Source organism: Grus americana, chromosome 15 (genome assembly GCF_028858705.1).
Source record: "Grus americana isolate bGruAme1 chromosome 15, bGruAme1.mat, whole genome shotgun sequence".
Classification (NCBI taxonomy): domain Eukaryota; kingdom Metazoa; phylum Chordata; class Aves; order Gruiformes; family Gruidae; genus Grus; species Grus americana.
In genome coordinates, this window is record NC_072866.1 from 79,967 (window position 1) to 89,034 (window position 9,068).

Sequence of the window (9,068 nt, forward strand, 5' to 3'; positions counted from 1 at the left end):
GTGTTGGGTCCTGGATCACCAGTGATGACTCCAGGATGGGGGCTCTGCGTGGAACTGCACGATGTCCCTCTGTCTCCACCCTGTACAGGCATGCAGCCCTGGCCTCGGCCTCAGCCAGATGCTATGTGGACCCCTCCTGCTGGTGAGACCCTGCCAGCTGGGGCAGGGCTGGCATGAGCTCTCCCCCTTACTAGCTGTGCTTCTGGTAGCACAGGTACCTCAGCCTCCTGCTCCGCCTCCTTCGTCTGCTGCTTACCACAGGCAACAGGACTTGGCTGGCTGAGTACAGATGTCCATCGTACCTCCCCTGGAGCCAGGACAGAAGTCTCATGTCATACTTGGGCCACACAGATCCCCCACATCCCCTTCCCCAGCGTCACCATCACTCTGGGTGCTGCAGCAGCCCACAGCACACCACAGGGAGCAGGGAGCGAACAGGAATAGCCAAGAGGGTGCCCAGGTGCCCCCTGGGAGAGGGGCTGGGGGCAGCCCTGCCATGACCTTGCGGCTGCCGGGGGCTTGCTGCCATGCCCCGGCTATCTGGTGGGGGGGGGGGTGTCCCCGAGGAGCTGGTCTCTCCCTGCGTTCTCTTAGGGCCATCTAGCCTCTGCCCAGTGCTCAAGACTCCCCCAGGGGGAGCTGCTGAGGGGGCTCCAGCCGCCCCTCCGGTCCCCGGGAAGCCCTTGAGCCCTCCCTGGTGCCTGCGTGGGACAGAGGAGTGGTGGCTGGTGCTGAGGGATATGCATGTGGATGTAAGTACTTGTGCAGGTGTGTCGGGGGTTGTGTGTGCAAGGGGAGGCGTGGGTCAGTTGTGCTCAGTGTCAGCGTTCAAGAGGCTCGTGCTTGCTGGTGGATTTTCTAAGTCTGTACTTTGGTGGGAGTGTGCATTTGGTGTGAGTGCTGAGTGTGTTCTGCGTGCGGGAGGGGGTTGTGTTCCGGGGTGCAAATGCTTACATGGACGTGCTGGAGTGTGCATATGTGTTACTGCCGGTGTTGCGCGTGTGTCTATACACGTGCATGTGTCCGGGAGCGTGTGCATGCAGAAAGTGTGTGTGTGCATGTGTCCAGGGATGCGCTGGGGCGGGGGCGGAGCCGCCGCCGGCACCGGGCTCTGCCCGGGCGGACCAGGCAGCAGGAGCGGCCCTGGGCAGCAGCAGCAGGAGCACAAGCGGTACCGGCGGTAGCAGCAGCACCGGCAGCGGGCAGCTGCCCGCGGCGGGCCGGGCCAGGTAGGGTTCCGCCGGCGCGGGCGTAGCGCTGGGTCCGGCCGGTGCCCCATCGCGGGCGGAGCGGCTGGAGCGGAGCGGGGCGCTGGGTACCAGCGGGGCGGGGGCCGGCAGACCCTGGGCCGGGCTGAGCCGCTGCCTTTCCGGGCAGGGCAGGGCGGCGAGGGGGGCGGCGAGTGGGGGACAGGCAGTCCCAACGGCTGCCCGACCCTGCCCGGTGCCAGGGAGGGGGCTGTGGCCGGGCCGGGCGCAGGCGGGGTGGGGTGCCTGGCAGGGTGCTGGAGGGCAGCGGTAGCTCCCAGGCTGAGCTCCCGAGCTGGCCAAGCGAATGAGGTGCCTGATTACAGCTTTGCTGCGCAAATGGGGAAGTGGAGGCACTCCACAGCAATGGCAGCAGCAGCAGGAGCCTGGGGGAGCTGGGACCCAAGCCCACTGAAACAGGGAGTTCACACTGCTTGCTCCCTGTCTTCTCCCTGCTCCTGTCTGGCCAGACCAGCAGAGTCTATGTTGTCCCGTCCAGCACTGCTGTGTTCGTCCCCTTACCCTGCCTCCTCTTGCCCTTCTTGGCCTTCCCTTGACAAAGGAGCTGGCTACTCTGGCTCACAGGCGTCCCTGCCATGACCTGCTGCCTATCGCCCCCCTTCCCCCCCCACCACGAAAAAGGCTGTGTGTTGGTCCTTTCATTACCCCCACCACATGGGTACTGGGAACCAGTCTCCCTGCCAATCCTTTCGCAAACCCTCGTTGGAAAAATCAGGTTGCTTGAGTCCCAACTTTGCCACTGATTGAGTTCTCATCCCTGGGAATATCACCTCCTCCGTCACATTGCCTTTGCCTCTGCTAACCCTGAGTAGCAGATATGGCAGAGGAACCCTGTTGCCCATGTCCTCCATTTTCCCTCTGCTCGGAGCAGCTGTCCCTCTCATTGCTCGTCAAGGCTATTCAGAACCAAGTGAAACTCAGGAGCATTGTCATAAACCCGTTCACAAAATGGTAGGGTGTGGAATGGTTGCAAAATGCTTCCAAGGTACAACAGAGCCACGGGAGTGAGTGGCATCTTTCTGACAAGATGCTAAACAGGGACTGAGAGGCATCCCCCTCTGCCAGACATGCTCTGAATGACTCCATGAGAGTTTCTTAGCATCTCAGTGCCCCAGCATCAGTGTCACAGTTTGTATATGTCACTTAAGAGACCCTGCTTTCACTCTGTGCCTGTTCTATCACTGTATTTTTTGCAGGTAGGACTGTGCACAGAGGGATGGATCAGAGCTGACCTAGCGGAGATAAAGAATGTTCCTCTGCTGCATCAGTGAGTTCCCTGATCCAACCAGTTACAAAGCCACCTCTTCATGCTTGCTGTGTCTCATGTCCCATCTGTAAGGGGGACTAAAGCACTACTTTGACTTCATGTAGATAAGGCATGAGCCATGGGTGACCAGGGAGAACCTCAAAGCTGTGGGAAGGGTACAATTACCAACCTGCCACCCCATCCTTCCTGGCACTCTGCTCCTGGCCACCGGCTGTCCCTGAAAAGAACTCACCAAGCTCCTCAAATTCCCATTCCTACAGGATCAAGAAATAAGCTTGGAACTAAGTGGTAAATGACAACAGTAGCGATTTCCTGACAGCCGGAAACAGTTTTTCCAAGTAAAGCATGAGCTGCTCATGTGCATATCAAGGGATGTCAAATTTGGACTGCAACCAGTGATGTGCCAGTACTCCAGAGTGATTTCATTGCAGGTCACACCAGTGAGAAGAACATTTGCAGGGTTGCCTGCCTTGATTTGCAGGGGGTGCGCAGGTATTTGTTCTCTTTAGAGCAGCTTTGAGGAGGGCTGACTAGCAGCTTGTCTGCCTTGTGAGAGAGAGCAAAGAAAGGATGCTTGGCAATGAGAAGGATGGAGGGGAGATGCAGGGTGAAGCAGCCAGACACTCCACCAGGCAACAGGCACTGTCTGGGTGGATAATAAGATGAAGTTGGTTTCTGGCTAGGCTGTCAGTTCCTCTCCAGCTTTGCTAATACCTTTCACAGCCCCATGGAAGAAGGATCTCAGTGCCACAGCCTCGCATAGGGTATAATCCCAAGCACAGCCTAAGCCAGTGCAATCAACCAGAGGTAAAAATAAAACACCAGTGGCAGCCTGAGTTGCTCTCCCCTGCATACAGGGAAGCTTCCTGGTCCCAGAGGAGTTAGGCAGCATGAGAAGAGACTGAGGTCCTCAACCCAGACTGTGTCACGAGTCTCTCTGGCAGGCTCCCATCCACCTATGTGTCCCACTCCTCCCAGGGCTTGTGTAAGCACCCCTGCTTCCTGCACATCCATATCACATGGGGTACTCTCTTCTTCAGGTGGCTGCAGGGGGACTTTTACCTGTACTGAGAGCTGACACTTTGTTCAGGCACCATGGCAGAGCTAGCAAAAATAAGTAGTGTGCACTTCAGTACTGGCCTTCCCAGCTTTCCAGAGGAAAGCTCATCCCTCTGCCACACCGGCAGCAGTCATGGATCTCAAGGATCCCCTCTGCGATCTCCACACTCATGGTGAGCCAGCCTTGGGCCACACACTCTGGTAACCACAGCACATCCCTACAAACACTGCAGGGGTTGGGGGGGGAAGAACCCAAACCATGTGTTTATTCAAGGGAAGCTGTACCTGTATTTGTATGTGATATTCCCCCAGCTCCAGAACTCAAAAGCATGCAGACAGATTTCTATGCCTGTGACAAAGAAACTAGTGTTTCCATGCCCAACATCACCTTCTGCTTTCAGTTCAAATGCTTATTTTGGGGGCAGGGGACTCATACAAAAAGTCCAAGTCCTGGGGAGAGCTGCCCTGTGAGACATAGAAAGGGAGTATGTGTCTGGGTCACTGAAACCAAAGCAGAAGTGGTCCCATCAGAGATGTCCTCCTCAGAAAGTCCCCACCTGGGCACAACATGGAGCTGTGTAGTAGCTGTCATTGCCAAAAGCAACCCTGTGCCTAGTGTGCGAGGTTTATTCTAGGAGCAAGTACCAAAAGAACTGGGAGCAGGGGAGGGAGTATCAGTATTGGGGGAGCAAACATGTTGGCTTGTCCAGCTGGTTGGTTTGGGGAGGGAGCCCCAGTGCTGGGAAGGAACATCACACCCCTCCTGCCATCAGCTGTACCAGCTGGGAGGCAGTGATCCTGGCTCCATTCTCCCACAGAGGCTGGGGACAGATGCCATCCTGTCCTCCAAACCTCACCTCCAGTATCATCAGTCCAAGGCAGCAACTGAACAGGGGCTGTGGGTTCATTCCAGGGCCAGAATGGGGAAGCAGGGGACCCCTTACCCCCAATCTAACCCCACCTGTCCTCTGGGACAGCAGTGTCTAGAAGAATCTGCTGAAAAGCATGCGGGTCACAGAAGCGGAAAATGGGGCTCTGTGTCTCCAGTGAGCCAACAGGCCCATCAGCTAAGCTTAGCCCATCAGGCTAAGCAGTGTTTCTCCAGTCTCTCACATCTTTCCCTGTGTTGCCCCAGGCTCCAACATATCACCGTGACACAGAATGACAGAGCATGAGGACTTCGCGAGCTTGGCTGTGTACTGGAACTCCTCCAACAGTTACCAGTTCAGCCCTGCCAGTGTCATTGTGCCTGTGGTCTTCTCCCTCATCTTCCTCCTGGGCACAGTGGGCAATAGTCTGGTGCTGGCAGTGCTGCTGCGCAATGGGCAAATGGGCCACAACACTACCAACTTCTTCATCCTCAACCTCAGCCTGGCTGACTTCTTCTTCATTGTCTTCTGCGTGCCTTTCCAGGCCACCATCTACTCCCTTGAAGGCTGGGTCTTCGGCTCCTTTATCTGCAAGGCTGTCCACTTCTTCATCTACCTCACCATGTATGCTAGCAGCTTTACTCTGGCTGCTGTCTCTGTGGACAGGTAACAGTCTATAGATGCCTTTGGGCTGGGGAAGGAGGGCGGTCTGAGCAGCTGGGCTGAGTGAGGGCATAGGAAGACCATGGCTCACCACCGTTAGGCGGATGGTTCAAACCCCCATGGTATTGATCCATGCCAAAGGCAGTGTGGGGACCAGTCCTATCTCCCTAACAAACCCCAAGCAGCACTTCCAGACCTCGAGTGCAAAACTGATGCTGCTCTGCCTGTGCTTTCTGCAAGAAAGCCTTGTCTTGTGCTTAGAGCACTTGAGACCCAAGCTCAGCTCCCTGCTGTGCCACAGACTCCCATTGAGAGTCATCTAGTTCTGTATTAGAGATGCCACTCAGAGGGTAATAGCTATCCCCAAGCCAGCAGTTCAGAAAAGCATCATGCACAGGCAGCAAGGTAAACAGAGGGCACCATAAGAGAAGCCACATAAATACCCAAGAAAAATTCCAGTCCTGCAGTAAACACATCTCTCCTTCCCCAGGGACTGCCAGCCCAGCACAAAACCTGTCATCTAGAAATTCCTGTTCCCCCACTGCCCCCAGCCCTCCTGCAGCCTGCACAGGAAGGCACCTGCACCGTGAGCCAAGTACCTTCTTGGGAGATCATCCAGGACACTCTGGTCCCCATCAGTGCCACCTACATTGTTCCCAAGGGCTCTGTAAGGTGACTGCATCAGCTGCCCCACTTGTGACTGAGCCCACACTTACGGTTCAGGATGAGGAAGAGGTCTTCACTGGGGTAAGCTCCAGCCTTGACTGCCACAGAGAACATGTCCTGGCCCGTCTTGCTCCTTGTGCTGCTTCCAAGGTACCAAGACAAGATAGGGCCAAACAGCCCTTTGCAATGAGGAGCTTCACAGCACTGCAGGCAGAAGGAAACTTCAATACCAGGGAACATCTGGGATGGGTTAAATCCCAGCAAGAAGTGTGGTTGGGCTACACTTCCAGCCCCCTTCCACTTTGTCCTGCTCCCAGGTGCCATCTGCAGAAACGGGCACCTGGACTCAGTGATCTGACACGTCAGCAATTCACCCACCCGGAGATGCCAGCATCCCCTGGTTGGGGCAAGGGGAGTCACACAGAATCCCCAAAAAAAGCGTCCCAGCGTCCTTGCTCTCACGAGAAAGATCTGAGATTTCTCATGGTCTAAGCCTCTTGCTTCCCTGCATCTACATCACATGAGTGCAGTCTGCCTCTCCAGCCAGCTCAGAACTGGGGACAGTTATCTCAAAAAAAGGACATTTTGGCAAGGTGCTAGTGCCTGTGTTCTCTCCCTTTCTGGTGGCACTTGTGTGCTGTAGTGCAGTGCTCCACCCAAGATGTGGTTGCATTTCAGTGTGACATGAAGTGATTCTTGCAGAGCTGCCAGCAGCTTTCAGGATGACAGGACCAGCAAGCAACAAGGGTTTTGTTGCACATGTGACCCCTCACAGCAACTGCATGTCTTATCTGCCTGCTCTGCTGGCCTCACAGTGCATCAAATGAGCATCCTTCTGGGGATGCTGGCAGGCTGAGGCTGCAGCAGTTGCACTGCTGTCTGTGAGCTCCTCTCCATCCCCTACCCACAAGCACCAAGTCACCTTCTCTCCCTGCTGCCATCTACATCTTTGCCCTACGGTGTTGCCTGGAGGTGAGGGAGCAGAGCTGGCCATCACACCCTGTCTGGCCACTGTTGCTGTAGGAAGCAGATAGACCATCACTGCCTGCTTTGGGCTGGCCTCAGAAAGCAGACAGTACCAAAAAGCAAGTGCCCACCTGGTCCCTTTGGTACCAAGGTGGAGGCAGCCACAGCTCCAGTGAGCAAATATCCCCCCTGCCAGGATGATCTGAAAGCCAGAGAAGGCTGGAAATATGCCCTCAGTGGGCAGGAGCCTGCACGGTGCCCATCACCCAGTGAAGTTTCCCCTGGTCTTGAATCTTCAGTTCAGACCTCTTTCTGCTGGATAAATTCTGCCAAGCAGTGGATAGCTGCATGGTCTCCACAGCTCCATCCTTCTGGCTTTAGCTCAGGGACATAAGCCACCCCACCATGTATGGAGGGGTGAGCCAGCCTAAGCCTGTGGGAGGAGAAGCATCCTTGCTAGAAAGAGAAAAGCTGCTTTACCCAGGACTGTTTCGCAAAGAGGGCGTGAGATAACATGTAGGGCTACTGCTCAGGGACCTTCAGGAGAATGAAGGAAACTCTCTTGTCCCTGGGGTTTATGTGGCCAGGCAGAGCTTGGCTGAAATCTCAGTGCTGGTTGCTTTGCTCTCCCCTCCAGGTACCTGGCCATTCGCTATCCGCTGCGCTCCCGCGAGCTGCGGACACCCCACAATGCAGTGGCTGCCATGGCTGTGATCTGGGGCCTCTCCATGGTCTTTGCTGGGCCCTACCTAAGCTACTATGACCTGATTGAGTGGGAGTCCAGCTACATCTGTATGCCTGGCTGGGAGGAGTGGAGACGCAAGGTCATGGACACCAGCACATTTGCCTTCGGCTATGTCATCCCAGTGCTGGTCATCAGCCTCTCCTACACCAGGACCATCAAGTACCTGTGGACAGCAGTGGGCCCCCTGGAGGACAAATCAGAGTCCAAGAAGGCCAAGCGGAAGGTAACCAAGATGATCATCATTGTAACCATCCTTTTCTGCCTCTGCTGGCTGCCCTACCACGTAGTCATCCTCCGATACCTCTATGGAGACTTCCCCTTCAACCAGGCCACCTATGCCTTCCGCCTGCTTTCCCACTGCATGGCCTATGCCAACTCCTGCCTCAACCCCATCGTCTACGCGCTCGTCTCCAAGCATTTCCGCAAGGGCTTCAAAAAAGTTTTCAGCTGTCTCTTGAGGAAAAAGCACCGCAACAAGGTGCATGTGGTGCATGCTGCCCACATTGTGCCTGGATTTGAGGTAGGCTCCACTGAAGTGTCCCAGATGCATGAGGAGACTAACAGGTGTGAGCTGAACCCAGCCTCCACGGCAGTCCCCTCCAGTTCCTCCAAGTCCCTTCATATTTCTTAGTGGCCAAGCGCCACACCATCTGCCAGCTCGGCTGTGTCACCAGCTTCAAGCCACCCTTTCCCACTGGGTAAAAGAGGATACTGGAAAGGCAAGCCAGAAACTGATATACACTGCTTCTGGCCTTGTTGTTCCTTCCCATTACCTGCACCAACTGTTGTCCTGAGCCATCTCCCCACAACATGCTGCATGCAAGGGAAGGAATGGACCCAGACTTGCTCCTGATCCTCAGACCACCTGGACTCCAAGGACTAAAGCTCCAGCTCCTCTGTTGGCTTTCATCCTTCCAACTCCTCTGCTCCATGGCCCCACTGCTCTGGACACATTGGTTAGTTGTCAACGAGTTCCTTCTGCCTCCCAAAGCCCCATCTGACCAGACTGGCTCCCACATCAGGAATGGCAAGGGACATAAGCAGTGTCGGCAGTGCCAGCCAAGCAAAGGTTGTGTGGAAAGCGGCTGGCACAGCCTCTGGATGATTGCAGTGATGGCTTTGGTCCTGGATGTGCTGCTCCCCCAGTGACTCTGTCCTCCTCTGGGATGTGGGGTGGGCTGTGGGCTCTCTGCATGCATGGGATGTTGCTGCTGTACATACTAGAGAAATGTCTTTCTAACCTGGAGCAAATAAATGAACTTCCCTCATCCAGACAATAGTGGGGCCTGTGGTGGTCATCTGGGGTGGGGATGGGCTTCGTCATCAAGAAGGCCTTTTTCCTAACTGGTGTAAATCACAGTGCACCATTAAAACCAGCACTGAGCAAAGTCTGCAGAGCCAAACCCCACCTGGTGTCCCCACTCCTTCTCCACAGCCATGTTTACTGACACAGTCGCCAGGTCCCTGTGCAGGTCAGTGCACAGCTGATATTTTTCTCCCAAGATAAATTACTTCCACCCTCCACAGTTAGTAGTCTACTATCAGTGTATAAAAGCAGCTTTACC

General features: G+C 55.5%; 1 protein-coding gene across 1 annotated transcript; it reads left to right on the forward strand.

Moving 5' to 3' along the window:
• Positions 1-1,104: 1,104 nt before the first annotated feature.
• LOC129213334 (galanin receptor 2b-like) lies at positions 1,105-8,666 on the forward strand. Its single transcript, XM_054843194.1, has 4 exons — positions 1,105-1,229; positions 2,465-2,535; positions 4,730-5,129; positions 7,396-8,666. Exons 3-4 carry the CDS (start codon positions 4,756-4,758, stop codon positions 8,132-8,134), a joined length of 1,113 nt encoding a protein of 370 aa, XP_054699169.1. The 5' UTR covers positions 1,105-1,229; positions 2,465-2,535; positions 4,730-4,755; the 3' UTR covers positions 8,135-8,666.
• The last annotated feature ends 402 nt before the right edge of the window (positions 8,667-9,068 follow it).

Coding starts and splice junctions, on each gene's coding strand:
- LOC129213334 (XM_054843194.1), top strand. CDS start 4,756: ATGACAGAGCATGAGGACTTCGCGAGCTTGGCTGTGTACTGGAACTCC. Junction 5,130..7,395: donor GCTGCTGTCTCTGTGGACAG/GTAACAGTCTAT, acceptor TCTCCCCTCCAG/GTACCTGGCCATTCGCTATC.